This window comes from Ptychodera flava, chromosome 5, assembly GCF_041260155.1.
Source record: "Ptychodera flava strain L36383 chromosome 5, AS_Pfla_20210202, whole genome shotgun sequence".
In the NCBI taxonomy this organism is placed as follows: Eukaryota; Metazoa; Hemichordata; class Enteropneusta; family Ptychoderidae; genus Ptychodera; species Ptychodera flava.
Genome location: NC_091932.1, coordinates 15,419,353 through 15,443,572, shown reverse-complemented (window position 1 = coordinate 15,443,572; position 24,220 = coordinate 15,419,353). Strand labels below are relative to the sequence as shown.

Genomic DNA, 24,220 nt, shown 5'->3' with positions numbered 1-24,220 from the left:
CTTTGATTTATTGGAAGAAAGAAAGTCAAAGTGAGATGGTGAGCAAAGAGTGATACCTTATCTGTGCACACTGCATACAGTTGGACCAGATTTTCATGTCGTAGTTTCTTCATAAGATTTGCTTCTTCCAGGAAGGCACCAGGTGACATGGTACCCGGTTTCAATGTCTTCACGGCTACCTTGGTGACGCCATTCCATGTGCCTGTATATCATTGAATCAGAACAGAGAGAACCTTTGCTTTATGTTGTGCATGACAAATCAGAAAAGTGGATCTGTATTTCCAATTTTTTTAACTGGTAATTGCATGACAATCTAAGTGACATTATCAAAGCAATCTGGTGACTACATTCCATGAAGTAGCTGAACACTGAATTTTCTATCCAGTGCCCCATGATCAAATACAATTAAATAAATATCATCTTGTCTTCATTTCACATTTGAAGCACGGCATAATAGTGTTCACCTATGCAAAATTTATTAACAAGTATTCTTTGATGTGTCCATGCAAGTCCTTTTTACTACACTTGAAAAATAGATTGACCGTAGTTATCTTGATTTTGGTTTTAAACTGTCATGTGGACTCTATGAATAATCTAGGCCTTGATGTAGGGAGCAGGCATATCCTCGCATATCAAAAATCAGCTTTGTGATCTTCTCTCAGTTTTACTGAAGTTAAATCTCTATCCCTGTCACAATGTCAAGCTGACAGTGCTCACAGATCCTGACAAAGTCCCAATGACAGCAAAACACTCACACAATGCTGCCAGCTTGATCAAACATTGAAAACAAAACACGGAGACACCATCTGAACACTTTGCTTCATCCAGAATATAGGTGAATAAGATGTAACTTTGTTCCAAAACAATATAGTTCTTTGCATGTAGTCTCTTTAAAGGTAGTATGTGCCTCGAAAGTGAATGATTTAAACTTTGCTAAAAATTTCCTCAAGAAATCTTTCAACCATGCTCTTTCAAAATCCAGGATAAAAAATCGGGGTCATTGTGCAAATTTTGGTATCAGAGAAACAAATTACCCAAGATTTACTAAAATGGCTGCCATCCCTGTGTTAACTCTTTGGAAAAAATAAAACTTTTGATTTCCAAAAACTAAGGCCAAAAAAAGAAAAGAAATGTTTCTGGTCAGCGCGTGCGTCACTTGAACAACAGCGCGTCACCGTTTTTTTTTTCTGTTTGTGGCCGGCGGCCGTGGCTGACACCAAACCAAAATGGCTGAAGAGAAAGAGAAAATTCTTTGGGGGGCATGATCAGTGACTGCATGAACAGTATATATGTGACTATATTGATAAAACTATAAAACTGACCCTCCTCCCTCCCTTGAGGGAAAAAAAATAAAAAATAAAAAAAAAATAAAATGCGCGTCGCCGCACCATTTTTTAAAGAAAGACCTGACCAGAAACATTTCTTTTTTTTTTTTGGCCTAAGACAGTGAAGATTTTTCTTACACTGAGAGCTTTAAAATGAACCCCCACAAGTGGTAGATCAGAAAAGAACTATAAAAGTTTGAGAGTCTAAATATCTGTCCCCGAGGCGCATTCTACCTTAAACAACTGGCATTGTTCAGCATTTACAAAGCTGATCTTACCTGCCCATACTTCACCAAACTGACCGGCTCCTAGTTTCCTGACAAGTTTTAATGATTCCCTGGGAATTTCCCATTGGTCCTTGCCAAGGCCCCTGGTGTTGGGGTTGGTCTTTGGACACGCCTTCACCAGCTTTTCACAAAGGCCATCAGCTTGAGCTTTGAAAACAAAAACACATACAATCACAATGAGTTCCTGAAAAAGAGCGTAATCTTTGATACATGTCCTTCAAAAAACATTTCTTTTGTGACTATAAAATGAATTTTTTTCAAGGGTTAAATTTGTCCCCTAAAATTAAGTTACAAGTAGTTCAATTAACTTTTATAATATGCCACCAAAGAAAACAAATAATGTGCACTGGGCTATCGTAATGACATTATGCGCGACATAAAAGAAATAAACAGATAGCAGTTTTGACAAAAGAACACAATTTTTGTTTGCACTGCCAGTATCTACCAGTACATTTTCGAGTTTTACTTATCACCATTATGGTGTTTTGTAATACACAATATCATAAAGCAGAATATATGACAATATATATGAAGAATAATAATATATCATAAATCATGTTATGTAAGAATATGCAGTTATATCATAAAATCTCCAAAACAGGAGACATTTTCATATTCATAGACATTATCAATAGCCATTACTCAGACAGACATACAAACACATCTTAATCTCACCCCTGTTCACACACATGTAAATTATCCTCAGAAAACACAGAGGGTCAGGTTTGACCCTTGAACTTACTGCTGTAATGCTTGACAAGGTCTGGAAGATTTGGAAACATGGCCCTTGCCGTGATGAAGTATCCAGCATTGTTGTCTAATTTCTTGATCTTATACTGCTTGACACTGTGATCACCTTTGTTTCTGTCATAGTATCGCACAGATAGGGCAAAGGCACCTAATACAGTTGATAAATAAATAAGTATCATTCACTCATCAAAATAATAAAAGTCTCAAATCTTATGAAGTTGTATTCATGATATGTTTCATCTTCAAAGGTACTGGTAATTAGAAAATAATTTTTTTGACTTAATCCACTATAGACTTGATCATGTCATTTTTGTGCTGGAATTGTCAAATAGACAACATCGATGTGGGCATTTTTTATGAAACATTTATACGAGCATAAAGGTTCCCATACTATAAAACCATTTCATTTCAAAGGCTTGAGTACTTCCCTGTTAGTTTTTTGATTGGTACAGTACGTTGAGTCTTTCATAAAGATCAAGGGAAGAAGGGAAGGAGTTAGCATGACATGTTCTCAGAATGTATCAGGACTCACACCTTTGTGCAGTGGTTGTTATTTACGTAGGCACAAGATTTATGATGCTACAGTTACTCAACAAATATTTTTTTCTGCATCCTTTTTCTTAGAAAGACACATCTGTCACAGCAGAGGTCAAAAGTCAACAGTTTCAAACAAACACTTAAAACTCATCAAGAGGTCTGACATTTTTACTGATAAATATGTTTCTACAATTATCGATGACCCTTATGATATGCAGAACCTTGGCTTGTCAGGTGACCCTCATATTGGACAGTAACATACTTGTAGTGTACAAGATATTGCTCATATTTGAAACCATGCAGTACAGTTTTGAAGCAGCACAAATCAACACTTCTACCACAGTGACTACAATTTTTAGGCAATAAAAATGAAGTATTGAGACGGTGCTACAATTCCATTACTTGAAGTTGTTTCACAATTTAGAAGACAAGTGTATTTTTTTTTCTGACCACTTCTCTTCACTGTCTATTACAGAATACTATAGTTGCTGGGGAAGACAGCAAAAGGGAAGATCGTTGTTACAAAAATAGTACTTAACCTTCCACTTGAAACAAATACGGCTAAACACCGACATTCAAGTACAATAGTACCATTTTGTGGAAACGTTTTCCCATTGAACAAACAGCTTTGCCATCTTGTAGCAACTACACTGTTCTAAACTTCATAGTCTTACCACAACCATACAATACATGTCCATCACATGTCCATATTTATATCTCAGGCTGATTAATAGAAAGCAAGATGACGAGAGAAGAGAACGATGAACACAGCTCCAAGAATTGGGCTACCAAAGTTTTTGGTTAGGGCTGTGAGTTTGGCTATTTCTCTGGGACAGCTGATCTTTTTGGCCAGGGCTGGTGAGCTTGTAAATTCATCCACTAACGCGACCCATGATGTTTAAATGTACCCTTTCACAACCATGGTTTGTCCCAAATCCGTTGTTTTCTACGGTAAAGTTGGACCTGTACACAGGGAACTGGGGGTGAAAGGGTTAAATGTACCACTAAACCAACTGTGTACCACTAAACCAACTGTAGGAATACTGGATTTACCAGGACGCCACTCTTAGGGACTGCTGATCACATGATACATTAAGCTAAATGGTTATTCTCCAGAATAAAAAGGGACGTGCGGCGTTCTACAGACTCAGTACACCAAACATATCATGCAGTGGTGGCACAAACAAAACCATTCATATGAACATGTATGGAAATGTATGTATTTCTAAACGTATTTGCTCACGTGGCTTTGTTTGTAGCGTGGTCCATTCAAAGTCTGGGTCTGACCCATTGTAACTAGGTAGGTAAAGTCAGCACGTGAGACAAGAAGCGTTTTGGAAACTGAGTATTTGTAACTTCTACACAGTATACAAGAGTGATAGATTATGTTGTGTTCATCATTCATTGCTGACAAAAGAGGGATGACTCTACAAAGTGCCTTGCATAATCTACAGATATGATAAGAAATATGAAAACACCATTCAACTGATTCAAATATTTACTTTGTATTCAAAGCAAATGAAGAAACCCTGTCATGAGAATAACACAATAATGTCATACTGTATCTCAAAGATGTCACATGAACATGGGGGTGGGGTATGGCAGCCATAGAATGGGAGAGTCCACTTACCTGGGGTGGATTCACTATCCCTCACTATGAAAGTACCAGGGGGTAGTCCTGGTATCAGCAGTCGCTTCTCTGCATCTTTGTGGCTTATTTTACCGAAGTACCAACTGGGAAAAAAGTAAACCAAAAAAATATAAATGTTAATACTGAGTTTTGAGGCTGGAAAATTCACTGGCAAGATAGTTGTGGTACCTACAACAATAAGAGAGCTCTCAATGTGTCACCTGCACACTTAAATTCTGCACTACAGTGTAAAAATTTTTTCTGTTCATGAACTTTAAAAGGATTGTGATTGTCACATTGACAAAAGTTCACCTGTGTCAGTGTCATGCTTGTCCAAATATGTGCCTTTGCAATTCTGAGGATGGTCACATTTGAACTTCAGGTGAAGGCTGTCATTTAATACTACTCAATTTGTACTGCATATGTTTGTTTTGGTGAAGGACAGCAATCTATAACAGCAAATGTCCCCACCACTACTGACACACACATTCATGTTCAATGTCTGTTTTTAATGTCAAACCACCAGAAATATTATTTATCACAGACCAATCATTGTTTTCCGTTCCACCTACATTCATACCTGCTACTTTATCAATTGTTTTTTAGTCTTTTGTACAAAATAAAGTTTAGGTTTTGGTTCACATGAATGAGAAACTTATGAAATATCAACTTCAGATATGAACACTCTGTATACAGTTACGTACTGTTAGAAATAGATATTGCTTCCTTGTTTATTGCTTTTTGTGATTTCACCATCTGTTTACGAGGCTATAAATTCTGTTTTCATCACAGAACTAAAATTAATATAAAACGTGACGACGGATGTCATTACTGAGACTAATTACACAAATTTGCTATTGTGTTCCGGCACAATGCAATGTAAAAACATCCATGAACACATATTGTGTTCTGTCAAACAATCAACACAATGCAATTAGATTTAAGATTGGTAAATTTGGCTCTACTGAAAATTGCTCTAAGCAACCAACGTATGAGATTTCAGAACAGAGTATAAATGATGTGGAAGAAGTAATCAGTACTGTGGTCTGTATTCATAGGTCATTCTATCTGATTTTAATGTTACGTTGAATCGAAAATGACCTACAAACATGCATTAAATACAGAGGGCCACCACTTGTTAAACTGGGTAAATCACTTTGTCTGCTTTGATAATTCTATTAAACCCTGCTACCAGTACAGCTGCTGTATTCACATGGTTACATTCTCCAGTTATTTTCCCTGATACATCCAAGCAATCATCTCAAGGGACAGCACACGTGTACCACAGGGATAACTTTGGGGCGTGATCATGCCATATTTATGCTGTCAAATCAGAAATATTGCTTAAAAAATACTCCTTTGGGAAAAATATTTTCACAAACAATGCAAATGACGCATAAGTGACACATACGCGCAATCTCAAATTATCAGTAGACCAGAACACGGTCCCTCGTTGTGACTAAAACAGTGATGCTGCCCGTATCTTTCTCTGCCCTGGTACCAGAAACCTAATACCGCATTGCAAGAGCTAAACACAGAAAAGTGCATGGACAAAATAAATCCATCAACATTTCCATAGTTTTTTCAGATTCTCAAAAAGTATTTTTGCCTGTTTTTTAAATACATCTTAAATTGTATGTCTGCCTTATAGGTGTTTAAACATGAGGCTGGGTATGTAATTTATGTAAAGGGGTAACGGTATGGAGACAGCATGATTAGGTTCAAATCATTTAGGCTCCCATAATCTGGTATAGAATTAAGCTGCCCTTGTGATTAACTAATAGAATCATCTATCCCACAGTAAAACAGATTATTAAATAAATACAGATCACAGATTGACAAAATTGCATTCACGTAAACAGAACCTCGACATCCCGTCCAATAACATCTTAGTCTATCGGTTTCAATGATTTCATCATAGCATCAGAAAAACAAGGTTTCATGAAAGGGCAATGCTGAAGGGTTAGATTTATTTACTGAAGCAAGTCACGTCTGCATTGACTCCTAAACAGCACGGAACAAATCTCTGATTCGCCACTGCTGGATGAGTCAGTCGCTGAAACTAAACTGTCAAACCAATTGTGCCGTAAAGTTTAATGGAACAAAACTCAATTCACAAGTCTTTAAAACATAGTGTAGTTGAGTTCTTCTACCTGACATGTTGGATTCAAATGCTGTTTTATTTTAATACATGTATGCACTATACATGTACATACACAACTACAGCAACGTTCTGCATGAGTAAACCTTTCCTCTTCGCTGTAAATCTACAGGCTGTAATATGAGGCAAGTTTCAATCCAAAAGCTGTAATACGGGGCCATTTTCAATCCAAAAGCTGTAATACGAGGCAATTTTCAATCCAAACTCTTAACCACAAATTCTGGCAAAAACATTTGTAAGAAAAGAGATTTCCGTCTCAGCACTTTTTAGGCAAGGTGACTGAAGGCGGTGACAAACACGACTCCATTGACGGACAAAACTCAAACTCACAATTTGGAAGTGAAAATTCAAAAATATAGTGATTATATGTATGCCACTGGAAATCATATCGCATACTTGATACAGAATCTGTTTCTTCGTCTACAACAGATATTTGATATGTAATTACTACACTACATAAATACAATAATTTCTACATCCTGGTACGAGTATACATGTAGGTGAGGTTACGTCAATGGTTCACAGGCAATTTGATGCACTTAGGGATGCAGCAAATTTTTGCTTATACGTTATAGGTGGCCAAAATAAACGTTTAGGCGGTTACAAGTATTGTCTGTGCAAGCTTGTGCAAAATGTCCTGACTTTTTACTAAAGCTAAATTTTCACAGCCAGAGAATTTTAGCTGACAGACAGCCAGTTGTTTTTGCCGGCTCTCTTCTACATCCCTGACATTGTCATGGGTGAACGTATGCTTGTAACAACATCTCTATACAATGAAACAGCCAAGGACTTGGCCAAGCACAAGACACTTTGCTATTTGAAGGGGTGAAGTTTTTCTAGTTAGTTAAGTATCTTTGTTCCGGCATGAGACATTACATGTACCAGGTATATTGTGAAGCAACTATCTTTTGCCCAAGAAATAATGTGTATATCTCATTTCTATTGTGTAGTGGCCATCTTTCGCCAGCTATTCAATCTCTACAAGGAAGGAAGACAATGTATTACTAGATTATACTTACTCTTCTGCACTGATACTTTTCAATAGTGCTATGTAATTGCTGGGCACATAACCTTCATTCTTAGTGGTCAGCGATTTGGCAAGCCACCAATCACCATCACTGTAAGAAAAGTAGAGCCAATAAGATACGCTGTATTATATTCCCAACAATTGTCCCATTCTAAATGACAGACACTGTGTTAAAAATCAAATTTGTCAAAGGACAGTAATTCCTTTTTACCTATACAGGAGCAATTGTAGTTTTGAATTTTAGTTTTTGGAACACTGTATCATATTGTTTGCAGAACCCGAAAAGTGCTCTTTGACTGTCCGTCAAAAGATCATGAATTAGCCATTTGGCTTCAATCTGATCTACCTCCTGAGGTGCTGTACATTGCCAAAGAATGCTATACAATCTGTGACTTTTTAAAAAAGATATCTTCAAGTTGTTGATAATCGACAGGCAATTGTTGGAAAGCAGTGACCTCATTTTTGAACATCGTTTTTGAAGGAAATGGAGAGCTAGTCAATTTTATTTCCTCTTAGAGAATTCACTGTGATATCAAAGTTGAAAGTTTAAATGGAAGCACATTGAAAGATACCATTTCAAGTTAGACAGAATAAAATTGCCCACGACAACTTATTATGTCCCCAAGCCACATGTTACCCTGATATCAAAATATTTCAAAGAAATACAAATGTCAAGAGAAATTTACAGATGGCAGTTTGCAAATGTTGTGAAAAAGTTGAATTCTACGATTTTATCGATACAAATTTGGCTTTATATTGTAATGTGCCTGATCAGTTTTGCAACACAACATGAACAGACAAGCTATGCAGACTACTGCATGTATATCAGTACACTATAATACTTCATTGTTAGAATGGTGATGTCGCCACGGAATACCACAAATGCTAAAGATAATATTTCTTACTTCTTCTAGTTTAGAAGTCACATCATAAAATCATTAGTAATCCAAATATCCGGGAAAGATGTTTGTTCTGTACACCATACATTCCAAAATAATCAAATACACAGATAACATGTAGACACTATTTGGACAAAAACTACCATTTGTACAGACTTATGATACATACATTCAAGCAAATTTACGTATACCTGATTTTATTGAAGTCATATTTTTTATGGAGTGAAAAAGAAATGTGCCGCTTCATTCTGTAGTAAAGTTTACGTTGCTGTTTTTTCCAAGGTAAAGTCATAGGAAACGTGTACATATACAGCCTATTAAAACAAGATTCCTCAAACGTAGCCTGCAGCTATGGCACTAGATTGACTATCAACTCATATGGGAAAATATTCACAAACAGCAAATCTTGAAGATACAATAAAAATACGAGTAACTTTAATGAGAGATAGCGTTTTGACATACTCGATTTATATGCAAAAGACAGGCAAATTTAACTGGAGATGGATTCATAATGTAGTTGATCTGTTTACAGACGAGAAACATTGTTCTATAGCTGAGTATGTTTATCTGTTGCTGTATTATTAGCTCTTGAGAGTATTTGTAGATTATAAAAGTATATTGACAACCTGATAAACATTTGCAAAACAGGAAGGCATTTGATTGAACACAAAGAAGTTCAGCAGTTTATAACATTGTTTCTACTGCAGGGTTATATAAATATTATTGATTGAAGCCATGGACATAAAAATTAGGAATTTTGTTTCCACTGCAGAGATATAAATATTGTTGATTGAAGTGCGGGTGATAAAATTGTTGTTACTCTGTCATACGCAGATTTTCTTGGCAGTAACAAGTGTTTCTTTCTTTGACAGCCAATCATGGATGCAAGGTTACTTCAGGGGAAGTCCTGCATCTTGCCCTTCTTTTGAACTCAAACTACATGGTAATTTTGAGTTGAGTTCAAATGGGGGCTGCATAATAGACTTGATGCGAGAGTGATGGTTGTTTTTGAACAGATGCTCTTACAGATCATAAAAAGAGTCCCTACTCATATCACCAGGCCCACCAGGCTGTAACCTTGGCAACCTTGTTCTTACGTTGTTTACATAAAACATATCAATAAAAAAGTATGTTTACCTTGGGTGCTAATCAATACAAACTAGTTACACTTTACATTATTTTTATCTTTCAAGTTTTGCACTCACTTCTCTAAAAATCTTCTGAAGTTTTCAGATTATTCAAATTCCAAAGCCATATCAGTTTCCAAACAAATGAACAAACACTTTCTTTTTCAATGGATAACTGACTTATCTCAAATACTGAAATTGCTCAGATTATTCCGTAACTGATTTTTTGCTGTCTACTGTGTTATAATGCTATGAACACCTAAAATTTGAGATTTGAGAAACAAGCCAACATCAGATCTTCCATCATAGTTCAAGATGTTGAAATGGTTGGCTGCATTTACTGGTCATAACTTTGCATACTGAAGAATTGTGTTTCATTTTAATTTAAAACCCACTTTTCAATGGCAAGATGTTTGTACTGTATGAAGTGCAGGCAACTGTTTATCATACAGTATCAATCCCAATCTTCGGAAAGAGGCACTTGCAAATTTTTTCTGGGGATGTGCAGTGACTCAGAAGGATATCTGATTGTAGCTTGTCATTATTACATGTAACAGCAACTTAAGGAGTCTGCAACGGGTTTTTTTTTCTCTATATGATTGGCTGTTTGAAAATAATTTAATAAGAACAATGAATTTCAGCCAACCAATGAGCTAAAGGCTTTCGAGGCACTGCACTTAAGCCTATTTCGTAGTGTCTTTCCTGATATCAACATTATAAGTAATCATGTACATAGTATATGTGATTAAAGTTGACGGTTGTGACATGAATGTGAGAAATATTTCCATTGATGAGGGAAGTGTTCATAAGGTATGGGAATTAATTGTGAGCATTGCAAGTTGACTTACCTGTTATTTATGATTTGGAGATGTTCTCCTTTCCTGAATGACAAATCGTCTTGAATTCTGGCTTCATAATCATACAAAGCTTTGTAAACTTGTGGACCTAGGCAAAACCAATCAAGAAATGAGAAAAAACAGATGTAATATGGTGAGTAATTTGTGGATCTCATGATATTCGAAGTGAATTTGGTAAAACTTCGAGGGATGATAAATTAAGAGAACATCGAAATTTCGGTAAGATTGCAAGACATGTAAAATGCAAAGAGAAGACTTTGGAACAGTGTTCAAGCAATACTACCATACTTTTGCCAGTCATTGTAACCAAGTTCTATGAGAGGTGACCCATGCCTCTTCGTAAAAATTTCCTTGATTTTTTAAATCAATATTAAGATTGTCTTCCATGTACACATGTACACAAAATCTATGTATCTTGGCTAAACATTTTAATACAGTTAAAGCTCTAAAAATGCACATTGACATACCATCCTTGATACAAATTGAAATATAAAGGGTCAAAAAAATTTTGCACATTTATGATCAAAAGAAAGATCAGACTTACACGATACAAAATAAAAAAAGTTGGTTCTTGTCCTCCCGATTATGTTAGAGTGCCTCTCCTACAAGTATAGTTTATGAACCAGGAAATTAAATTTTATTTAGAGTTCACTTCTTGTATTTGCAAGGGGATTAGTACTGGGAATAAAATACCAAAGTCCTTGTATTACTGGACAATCCTACAAATTACTGTACTGTACAAGAAGTAAACTACTCATTTTTTGGTCTCAAATTGGCCATTTTTGGTCATCCTACATAACCTTACATGCTGGCATTTTCATTTTGAATGAATTCATCTAGCACAATGATTCTATATTTGGTGAAACAGCACACATCATCCACTGGATTGTACACTGTACTGTAGCTGTGTAACTTATTTTCACATTACAATGCAGTATATGTTCACTTCTGAACGATGCACATACTTATTGTAGCAATCAAAGTACAAAGGGTCAGGTACTGTTGCAGTCACGAAATGGTCATTCCGTACTGAAAACAATCCGGTTTGATTGCAGACCCCTTGACATTAGTATGAGTTGATTTGTGGACTTTATCTTCATTGTTCAAATAAAACAGGACATGACATGTGCACTGTAACATCTAGTGCATAAATTTTCTTGCCTACCTTGGTATCTATCAGATTCAGATGAAACCGTCTCACTATGTTTTTACATGAATCTTAGTTACAAACTAATACGACTTTTACCTCATCCTCTAAATCCTACATAAAAGTGTGCTGTACATAACTTTATAGCTAACTGTTATCATATCTTTGTGTACAGATGTGTGTGGTTTATTTTCTTTCTGTGTACATGGAACTCTTGTTTCCTGTGTTCTTGTTGTTTCAAAGAGTGAAACTATGGGATCTGATACGTGCAGTTCATCACAAATGTGTTCAGGAGAAAATGGTCATTGAAAGCTTCCACTTCCACATTCCCTATTGAAGAATCACATATATGTAGATCAACACTCTAATTCTTTACTGCATGGGTACTATGCACCTGGGGAACTATCTACAATTTGTATGGATGTCCCAGGGCAGTTTCTATCCAGACAAAGCTCTTATCCTCTCCTTTCCATTACTCATGATTTGGTAATTTCTACTTTTAATACTGAAAGTATTCAGTAGTAACCTTACGGGTAGTCAATGACCTCCCAAGGTCAATGACTTTTTATCCATTAAAAGTATATGTATTTATGTAGCTGTGATATCGCAGCGGTACTTGTGGCGTGTATCGAACACGCTCGGGTCATTGAGGTCATCGCCACAGTCCCGCTGTGAGCCAGTGCATAGGCTTCGTTGGCAGTTTACTACGAGACCGACCGGTATCGTAGATTTAGCTCGCAAAATAATAAAATAGATAAAGCATGCAATAAATAAAATTATACCTACTGTATCACTGACTATCTAAGACTCATCTTCTACTCCTGCTAACGAGCCCGACCGTGACAACATGTATTTTCGACCGTTTTTCGGTGAGTCGTCGATGGTTCCTTCTTGAATTTGAACTTTTGACCTCCAACGTATTCAGTGCGTTGTACGCGCGATCGAGCAAACATCGTAGAAACCGTCGATGGCTCACGGGAAAATGGTCGAAAATACGTGTTCTTATCTTCAAGAAAGTTAGCAGGCGTACAGAATGAGTCTCAGATAGTGATAAAGATGATACAAGTTTATTTATTCAAAGGCTAATGTAGTTCATAATTTTGCGAGCTAAATCTACGACACCGGTCGGTCTCATAGTAAACTGCCAACGAAGCCTATGTGTTGGCTCGCAGCAGGACTGCGGCGATGACCCCAATGACCCGATTGCGTTCAATACGCCACAAGTACCGCTGCGATATCACAGCTAGCATTTATGTATCAGTGTAAACTCTTTCCTAGTATTGAAACACTAAATGTGGAGTCTCCGCATCATTTTGCATTAATCATCAGTAACCTAGAGAGTCACCATGGTAAGGTGTTGGGTACGGTATGCTTGAAGCTTTACAGAAAAAACTTCTAGTTTTAACCCTTTGAGCGCTGCGATTTTTTTACCAACAAAATTTTAGCGCAATATTTTACCAATTTTTATGACTTTTCTTTATTTTTTTGATAATTTTGGACCAAATGGACATAACATTTCATTGACTACATTTTTTTAATAAAAATTTGGCAAAAATCTGAAAAAAATTGACTGGGGTATATATTTTATAAAGGCAGCAAAAACTGACTTTAGCACTCAAAGGGTTAAACAGAAAACTCTTCTGGTTTTTAAATATGGTTTGTGTCCATTGGTCAAGATATCTATCCTGACTTTGATACTGAATGCTCAAACTTGTTGTAAGGCAAGTCACCGTTTACTGCTGCAAAACAATTTCAGCAAATCTATCTGCAGCACGCAAGCGGTGCACGCCAGTTTATAATACCTACCCTGTGTATGCACATTGACCTGTCCGGCAACAGGATGGTCAAAGTTCGGAATTGTAATGGTGACGGCACTTGGCGATGTCGGTCCTGAGCCTGGATAGTTGGCCGCTGGATTCCCTAGTGCCTGACGTGGGGCTGAGTTTGCAGCATTGTTGGTGCTTGGACCTGCTTTACCATCAGCGTTGTATTTGACTGACGTTTCTTGTGGCTTGCTTTTGCAGCAACCCATGTCAGTGTGTCAAGGTAAATAGTTTTCCCGCTCTTGTAAATTTGGTGTTACCAGTCTGTTGAAAAAAAGAAGAAAAAATTGAATAAACATGCTGAAAAGGTTTTCACTTTTGGTACATACAAGTAAACATTACCGGCCATTTCCCAGAATTTTTAGACTTGAAAATCGTTTGTATATTTTAAACTTAGTCATAAATTTTGTTTACAAAAGATTGTATACGCTTCATCTCACATTGCAAAGCCACTTACGGGTTATGACAGACACTGGACTGACAGTGTTATTAAACTTTTCAAAACTATTTAAACTTATAAGTACATGTACACATTGTTGGAAAAAACTGCTCTTCATCTGTCCACATGTACATATAGAAGTGACGGGGTGCTCATTACTATTTTATCACATCATATCAATGGAAAGGAAAAAAACAAAGACAATAGAAATGTCTCTCTCTTCGGTACCGATGCAGAGTACCTGAAACAGTATGGATGTTTTCATAATGCATGTACCGGTATTGGCAAATCACACATGCTGACTTTGCAAACAAGTTCTGTCATAGAAACAAACAAGGATATATCTTACTTCTACAGTATACACATGAACCACATGAAATTTCATTCCATGAACATGAAATTTCATATCCATACACAACTGTCATTTCAACACCACCTACCATGACCTGAAAGCCTTCATTACAAACAACATTTACATGTAGTCAAGTACATGTAGCCATTAGTTATCCTCACAACTACTGTATAGTTTTGAGTTCAAAATAGTAAGGTCTGGACACTAGACAAAACAACATTTAATTGACTGACTACATTAACTGTGCAGAGGTCAAACCTTTGCCACACACAATCATTGAATCAACCATTTGAGCAATGTTCAAGGGTCAAACCGATCACATTATGGAAGTACAGTAGTCTGCTAGTTTGGCTGAGTACACGACAGCCATTTCCTGCAAGCACTGCTCAGGTCTGGTTGAGTGATTTGCAAATGCAGATCACGACTGGAATTGGGAGGATTATCACTAAACAGTCTACATTTATAGTACCACTGGTACTTGTGTGATGCAGATATGATATACAAATATGATTCATATGTATATTTATATATTTATGGTGACATTAAACTGATATGATCCTATGTACATGTACACATGTACTGCACGATTCAAAAAAGGCTACTTGGCAGCAAACTACAGTATCCTACAAATACTGTTATCCATGTTACAAATTCACCTAAAATAAATTTGTTGGAAGTACACTCACTACTGTACATGTACCGTATTTACTCCATGGCTAGGAATCAATGAAGGCTGCTGGAAAAACAGTCTACTGGTGGTCTAACTCTGGAGATTGGTGGTTTTAATACAAGATAAATTTCAACCTGAAAATAGGTTAATACCATGCCATTTACAATTCTTCATACAATTTGAAATATTGCATATTTTTTAAACACTGGATTTCATTGTCATATGGAGGGAAAAATACTTTTGCTTAGTCTTGCAGCTGGGTAACTTTAAGTTTTCAATGTGAGATTATGGTAGACCTGTTCACATGGCATGATTAGACCTGAGACACAGGCCAGTCCTGCACAAATTATTGGATTCCTAAATTGGAAAGCCTAGAGGGTAGAGAGTTGATTCAACGAGCAATAAAGAAAATACAAAAGAAAAAAGAATGTGATTTTGTTCCTCTTGACACGCCAATTTCAATAATGCTACAAGGCTGAGAGCAGTTGAATCCAAATTGCCAATGTTCATGAATCAGATTCATCATCACAAGATACAGGTCTATAAATGAACCATACTGATCATTATATAAGGAGGAGGAAAAAGTCACAACTGCTAACCTTGGCACTGAGATATTCAGGACTCACAACAGCTGAGACATTTCCATACCACACTGTTTGACAGGACTAACAAAACACAAGTCCTCTGTGTGACCTGCTAACTTGAATTTTGTGATGCAGCAAATGCAGAACTTAATCACGTTTGAAATTGATTTTTGTGCGACTGCAACATTGAAAAGTTGCAAATAATCTTCTGACATTGACTTGTGAATTTAAACCGTTATCTGGCGTTGCACACACGAACGGAAAAATCCGCTACCTGGAACAGACATGAAATTTTCAGACTCAATTACAGCACAGACAATAGAAGCAAGATAACAGTAATGGTAGGACTTTGGCATCATCTATTTGTAATGCCTGTCAACATTTCAGTGACAGTCTCAAAATCATTTACAGTAAACAGCAGTGGTCTAAACCTGCCTAACAACATTGGAAAATGGTGACCAAAAAAGGAAAAACAATTGTAATAGCATATTAATTTCAATTCTTTTTTTCTTTGACAAACAATCCTTTTGAAGTTCTATATGAACATGTAAGTTTCAATAAAAGTCTCAAAATTGGATATCCTCTATTGAACGACAATTGATGAAATTGATCATCAAAAGTACATGGTTTACAGAGTACTGCACATGTACCTAGTATACCTGTACATGTACCGTATATATACACATGAATACACACATGATATGCTATTCATACCAGTCACTGACTCTATCCATTTTCTTTTCACAGTTCAAGCATTTGTGTATATATGGACCCATCAAAAAACCGTACAAGAACAACTCCACCAGAAAAGAAAAACAAAACATGGAATCTTTGTCTTACCCATTTAACAGCCAAACTCTGCCAAGGACTACGAAACATGAAGCCATACAATTCTGCATTGAGATCTGCACTTCAGGGAATTTACTTTGAATGTGGAAGTTATAAAATGTACATGGCGTATGTGGGTGGATATAACTTATATGTATGACGTGCACATACAGAAATAGCTGAAAGAAGCAATTGGAAATGCTGAATATGGAATGTAGGCCGGAGAAGCTGTATTCTATCAATCGCTACTTCTGCTCTACTGCAAGTCTCCTATGTTGTCAGCTTGTCCTTCATCATTTATGATTTTGTAATCCTCTTTTCAGTGAAGAATTATACTTCGCAACTCTAAGGCAGAATCTGTGTGTTAATAAAGTCGGGCAGTCAGTGAACTTGCAGTTTAACCTTCATTGTACGGTATCCAACAAACTGTACATGACTTAAGGTAAAATTGACATCCTGTCAATGCCCCTAATGCTTTGAATATGGATATTTACTTTGCATAAATAATTATCACATAATTTTTGAACTTGAATTTGTAACATTTTCAGAGACGTGTCAGTACAAATCTGGGGTTCAAAAGGACAGTACACCAGAGAATTAACTTCCAGAGTCACACCGGTATGAACAAATCAAAATATTCTACACCATAGACAGGTATATGAAATATGGATAATTTACAATGTGACTCAAAATGGGGTCCTGAGCTTCAAAAGAGGTTTAGCAAAAACACAGACTTGGAATTATTGGATATCTGCACAATTGTAAGAACTTTGTGAATGCTTTTGCCATACTTTTGTCCTGGCTCAAATATACTGCTCTTCCTTCCTTGTCAATCTTTCGGAAACCGACCCGAAGAGGAAGCGGTTTTGAAAGGAACAGACACCCGTACCTCAGTCTGGATGTAGGAATAATGTTTCACTTTGTGTGTTCCACTCCATACAGTAGAGGGCTTGATTGCATTTGCAATCCTGCTTGAAAAACAAGCACCACAAGTTTATACACTTTTTGAGGCACAACAATTTTTTATATATGTTTTGATATAAAACAGAATTTCTTTGTTCCTTCTTCCTATTAAATTTATGGACACGCATATACCGGTAGGGAGAGATTGGTCAAAGTACAATGTTCAACCTTTTCCTAATTGTCCAATTTCCACCTGTGTGAGATTTCAATGTGAAACATTAGGAAGCACAGCTGTACATTTGGTTACTGTGGGGCAACATTATACGGTACACAATATTGAAGAAGACAACATTATTCTAGTGTTTCATCTAGACAGGGGGGATGGGGGGATTCCCCCTGTGTTGACATGTTGGCACTCCTTAATAATTTGTCAAAGGGGAACCAGCCCCATGAAATGGTACCAGTCACACCTTAAAGGGACAAAGTCGGCCATTTTTCATGAATTTTGTTTGATAGGAGATACTTATTTTGTTTGACATGTTGAAAGATACTGAATAAATGGGTGACCATGCATATATTCGACCAATTTTAGATATTAAATGAAACCATCGTGAAAAATGAATTAATGGTCATGACCATTAATTCATTTTTGCAATTGTTTTATATATCGTGTCTAAAATCGGGATCGAATATATGCATGGTCACCCATTCATTATCTTTCAACATGTCAAACAATATAAGTAGTATCTCACATCAAACAAAATTCATGAAAAATGGCCGACTTTGTCCCTTTAAGGATCTAGAGCACATGAACTGGTGAAATCCCCCCTAAACTTTCTGGTAAAGGGGGAAAATCCCCCGTGTTAATGCCATCCTGGATGAGACACTGCACTGCTATTCGCAGGTATTGGCACAAACAATCTGTACATGTCTGTACTGCACATGTGCAGTTCAGCTTTTTTAATAAACCATACACAAGTCTCTGTGACTGTGGTACTCTTACAGGTACCAGTTATATATAGTATATACACAGACAATGTTACATGTAAGCAGATTATAGTTTTATGTGTTACAGTAGTTTTCTGCATTTTTAGAACTTTAGTACACAAAGATTAATACCATCAACAGCATATATTTCAATTATCAGTTTTGTGCATACTGGTATGTACTGGTATTAACAGTGCCAATTCACCATCATACTGTGTCTGGCCTTGATTTCTGTTCATTCACACATTGTCCATTTGCCTGTGGTTTTACATGTACTGGTGTAGATATATATGGCATGGAAAAACTACCAGTACTTTTGCATTAACCCTTTTCCTGCCAGACAGTATCACTTCCCCATCAGCCAAGTCAGTAAAAAGTGGTATTGAGCCAAAAAATGACGTATTTTCACCCACTTGGCTTGGTATGTTATATCATCTTTAGTAAAAAAAAATCAAGTTTACAGTATTTTTGTTTATAACAGCCTTCAAATGTACAGTATTATGTTAAAATACACCATATGGAATATGTTGTGTTTCATTAATTTTAACCATCTTGACCTGATGGTGAAATATGGACTTGGCAGGAAAAGGGTTACATGTAAGATTCATGAAGAGTACAGTTTAGCATTGTGGTTACAAGGTTACGTTTAATTGGGGGAAAGGGGAGTCACATTTCTTTGGCACAACTTGAATGCATCTTGAAATCAACATGTTGATGAGCGTGGGGCATTTCTCTTGTTTTCCAGGATGTGTCACGGTTCAAAAAACTGCCTTGTTTTGAAATTTTCATGCAGTAGTTTGTTGTTTTTTCCTTCAGTTCTGTAGCCTTGAAAACAGTACAGTCTGCATTTACTGGTACATACACACTGTACTTGTGTTTAGAAGGAAATACCTACAGAAAATTTCACCTTTAACCCTTTACCTGCCAAGTTCATATTTCATCACCAGGTCACATTGGTTAAAACTACATGCAGTGAAACAAAACATGTCCCATACATAGCGGTAGTGCATTTTAACAAAGACTTAATTAAAGATTTGAAGGTTCTTGGAGACAAAAGATACTGTAAACATTTTTACAGACCAAAGACGTTATAACATACCAAACCAAGAGGGTGAAAATACATATGGTTTTTGGTCAAAACCACTTTTTACTGACTTGGCAGATGGGGAAGTGATACTGTCTGGCAGGTAAGGGGATTATTTGCCACTGGCTCTTCTGAGAAACTGGTGCAAATTCAGATAATTTCTTGAATTTCAAATTCTTCAATCATTGTAAAATGAAGATGAGCGCTTGTAGGCAGTAATTGTGACAATCTTTATTGGAAACGTAATGAAAGACATCATAGAAGGTGGAGGGCGAAGACAGGAAGTAGCCTGACATTTACGTCATCAGCAGACACTACACAATGTCTGCAAATACAGGTACCTACATTGTACACATTGAAACCAAATTGTCTCATTAGAAACACTATCTTCCCCGTTATTTCCAGGAGAAATCATCCTGAAAGTCTGACTAGAGTTCAGGAAGACGTTGCTTTCACATTCAAATGATGCTTTAGTTCGCCATCAAAAGAGATGAAAGAACCACAGTGCTGTACTCCTGTCAACAATTAGCATACACCACCACAGACATGTACTGAGTAACAGTACTAATAGAATGCATGTAGCTGTAATTTTGCAATGTGGTTTTTTATTTCTCTACACTTCCATATGAGTAATACATCCAAGTGAACTGCCATACAGTATAGGCATACATGATTATATGATTTTCACTGATTAAGTCTGTGTTTGTAAAGAAATAGATGGAATTCACTGTTTTCTGTGGTTTGGTGTGTTATGTTCATGTTGTGTTACTTCTGGTTCTTTTGGGCACTTGAACTGTCGACAAAAATCTTGTTACGAAAAAGTTAAAACAATTATGTAAGAGGTGTGCAAAGGACTGTCTGCACTGTTATCAAGTAATAAGGATAGTCTTGGGAATATCAAATAGAATTCTTACAATACACACAATTATGATATGTATCCTAATTTGCCACTGTTTGCATTTCATAAATAGGCAGTCACAGACTGGAACTTGGCATCATATTCATTATGGACAGATGGCATTCCTGTGAGGTTGAGAAATCATTTCATTAAAACATCACAGAATAAAATAGAATTACAGTGAAAATTGCACTGCTGAAGGGGAAGAGAAAATGTTCTTACAGGAATTTTCGTTTACATATTTAAATTATCACTTCACAATTTACATCTTTGTACTTTTATTTTTTATGGGACTGAAGAGCTTTCAAAAACAACCAGTAAGATTATGATTTCATTTCTGATGATTTACACTTTATAAGTAAAGAAGACACTATGAAGCTTCCGTACTTTGTATTGAGAATCAGATGAAAAAAATATAAGGTGATGGATCTTTGAGGAAATATTGAATTGTTCAAGACAATTTTATTGGAGTTATACAGTGTTCATGCATGAAGTGCAGCAATAGATTTATCTGACAGACAAGATGAGCACAAGTCATTTGATGTGCTGTTGTGATTATATCATGTGTTTGTACATACTTATATAATATCATGCAAAAGGTTGAACCACTGTACCTGTATATTCAAAGTTGGTTTTGCATGCCACAACAAATTCAGATATTGTAGTTGCTTGCTAGAACGATGGATCACAGCGAACATTATAAGGAATCATGGATGACCGGTAGACAGTGGGCATATACATGTAGATATAATAAATCAAAACAGAATAAGCTGAAGGAATAAACTTTAGAAGACTGTCACGTTAGTGGTAGGCTGTTGCGTAGATGGTTGGGTGAATGCATTGGCCAGCCAGTAACTGATGCACAGTACTGTAGATTTCCCATAATTCATTGTGATTTGTATCCTCGGAGATTCCTCAGTGAAGTATACCATGTCTCCCATGTGTAGACAAATTCACATACTAGTTGTCAAAATTTTGAAAACGTACTTATATGCACACCATTCTTCTCAATTTTCATTCTATATGATTTGGAAAATTATGCATAATTGAGGGAGGAGATAGCGTTTTTGTAAAATTTGCCTCTGATTTTGTCCTCAGCCATACAGAATAATGTAATGGAAGGTAGGGAGACTAGTTACACCTGTTTTATGAAACAAAAGGATATTGATTTTTTGCGATGGAAGTGACAAAAGAAATTTGCATGCTAAGTTTTCTCAGAGAATGACCCCTTCAGTTCGTCATAACTTGCTGCCCAAAAAGCATGGCATTTGTAGTACCTGCAGAATGTGACTTTTATGGTTGTTTAGTGGTTATTTTGAAACTTTCACTGAAATATCTAAACGTACTTTTACTAGATATTATTTGACCATTATTCTGATGCTGAACATTAGTGCTCACATGCAGAACTGAAAAAGTTTTTAGAAAAGTACACTTCATGGATACAAATCAAAGAGAATTGTGGGTAATTTATTGTACTGTGTGCTGCAGAGAAAATCAAATCAACTGGGGGCTAGTCTAGGTGACTACATGTAGGTTAAATGAGGCTATCATAACAAGTAACAATTACCTAGACGTGACATAGGCTTCCCTGTTGAGATGGTAGCTTTGACTTTTCAGTACCCATTGCATTGTTGCTACTGTTATTTGGCACTGCTGATTTCAGTGTTTCATTTTTACAAGATTTTTCTGAATTATCCCACATTACTTCAATACCTTTTTACAACACTTTTCACCTCGGGTAAAAAAGTCACGAAAGGCAAATTTTGGCAAATTCTTATTTGTCTGACCACTGCTGTATACTACAGACATAATCCTCTTTCTTATTTCTACATTTGTATACATTACTGCAGTCCCTAACATAAACTGTGTTTGGTAGAGGGATGTGATGTTACATGTATTAATGTAGTTATTGACAATAGAAAATTACCCAGTTTACCTATAACCAGGTATGCACACACAGTAGGAGCTTGCTCACACCTATCAATATATACTGTCTAGATAAAAGGCTGCGACACTATTAATTTCATATCCTCACATGATGTGAAGTATCAGTATATCACTTCCCCAAATGATTGATGGTGATCCGCTGGAAACTTCTTAAAGTACAGTATAAAGTTACTACGTTCACAATCAATGCCTTCATGAGTTTCATATTCCGAGGCGAGGAACACTGCCATAACATGCCGAATGTACTTTTTCAATCTATGACACTATGCCATGGGGTGAAACCAACAGTCCAATGACATGACACTTGTGACTCCATGACAGAGTGAGGGTTGGATTTTCCATAATTTGCTTTGAAATACTGTTACAATCCCTTAAAAGCATGGCCTGTAGTCTCAAAACATCACTGCACACACTAGTTTAGATTACTTCTTGTGAGCTCAGTCATCATGTTTACTAGAGATCACACATTTGTCCCTCAGTCATCATGTTTACTAGAGATCACACATTTGAGTCGGACAATATACATGTATATGAGATCTGATCTTAAATTACACACACTTTTCCATATCACACTTTTTGTGGGATACATGATGCACATGTGGGTCTGATCTATATGATCAACATCATTGAAATTGAGAATTCTAACACATAACTATGTCAAGTATTTCATCTGTTAAGTCTTCTGTAAATATTTAACCCTTTGTCTGCCGCTTGGACAGATACAAGTTCATGAAACATCAGTATCAAATGAAATTTTTGAAATATGTAGACAGGAATGCATTACTGTAACTATACTGACTTGTCATGGCATGAGAACTAACATCCTGAGTAATTCATATTAGACAATATGAAAATCGTCCACGTGAACAGCATTCCCAGTACCTCGTAGTTGAAGTTCAAAGGTCACAATATAAGTTCATCAACAGGGGTCTCATACATGTACCTGCACTTGACCTGTTCAAGAGTACATATGTAAGTAAAGCAGTCCTCAAATAGAAATCTTGGTGCATGGCCAATGTTGACTGTGTATGTTGGGAGTATCGGCAGACTGCTGCTACCAGCAGTTGTAATTTATTACAAAAAGGTCCCCACAGACACATAAAATGTAATTCAGTATGTTTTAGGAAGGCCTTCTGGGAAACATAGAGGCCTGACTGTTGGCCCCGGGTGGCAACCTCTGAATGCAACACCAGTAAGATTAAGATACTACGGTACATGTATTACCATATACTTGCACCTTATTGCAATTGATCACAACAGAGGAAAAAAAAAAACGTGTAAAAAGTCTATTCTCAAATTCATTCAATATCTGAACTTAAGTTGAACCTACTTGAAAATAAAATGAGATATTAGAATAAGTATTAAACTGAAACTGTAGTCCTCCCGTATTTGTGAAAGGATTAGGTGATTTACAGTAAATAAAAAGAAATATCATATCACCTGTGGCATGATCATTCTTCTATGACAACAGCACTCCATTATGCTGTATCAAATTTTTGTTCATGAGGAAAACTGTTGGACAGTTTGTAAAAAAAATCTGCATCAAAAGTTTGCCCACACGAGTTTTTCATATTGACAGGCTGATTAAGATTGTTTGGACAAAAATTTCTGCATTTTGCCACTGATTGTAATCATGGTAATCCGAATCACTGGTTACAATATGTATGTGAGTTTTTACAAAAATTTTCGCATTTTGCCATTGAACAAACATCATGCTAATCTCAATCACCAGTTACAACAGCTCACTTCAGAAAGGATTTTCAACAACTAAAAGACATGAATAGCTGTCACATGAATTGTACATGTACATGTAGGAAATATAAGTATTTTATTGAACTGTATGTACACCAACCATCTTCCTTTCCCACAGAACGATCTTGTCTGACGGTCAAAATAATATTTATGTATATAAATTCAAGAACTTTATTTTCAATGCAGAGTATGCATGAATACAATCC

General features: G+C 36.4%; 1 protein-coding gene across 1 annotated transcript in view; it reads right to left on the bottom strand.

Moving 5' to 3' along the window:
* LOC139133123 (tyrosine-protein kinase Yes-like) overlaps window positions 1–24,220 on the bottom strand; it is a 38,956-nt gene that overhangs the window by 5,712 nt on the left and 9,024 nt on the right. Inside the window, exons 2-8 of the mRNA XM_070699540.1 lie at window positions 13,554–13,834; window positions 10,592–10,688; window positions 7,710–7,808; window positions 4,530–4,633; window positions 2,355–2,510; window positions 1,604–1,759; window positions 57–202 (exon numbers count right to left, since the gene is read on the bottom strand). Coding sequence (XP_070555641.1) covers window positions 57–202; window positions 1,604–1,759; window positions 2,355–2,510; window positions 4,530–4,633; window positions 7,710–7,808; window positions 10,592–10,688; window positions 13,554–13,779 — 984 coding nt within the window. The 5' untranslated portion in view covers window positions 13,780–13,834. The remainder of the gene's footprint in view (window positions 1–56; window positions 203–1,603; window positions 1,760–2,354; window positions 2,511–4,529; window positions 4,634–7,709; window positions 7,809–10,591; window positions 10,689–13,553; window positions 13,835–24,220) is intronic.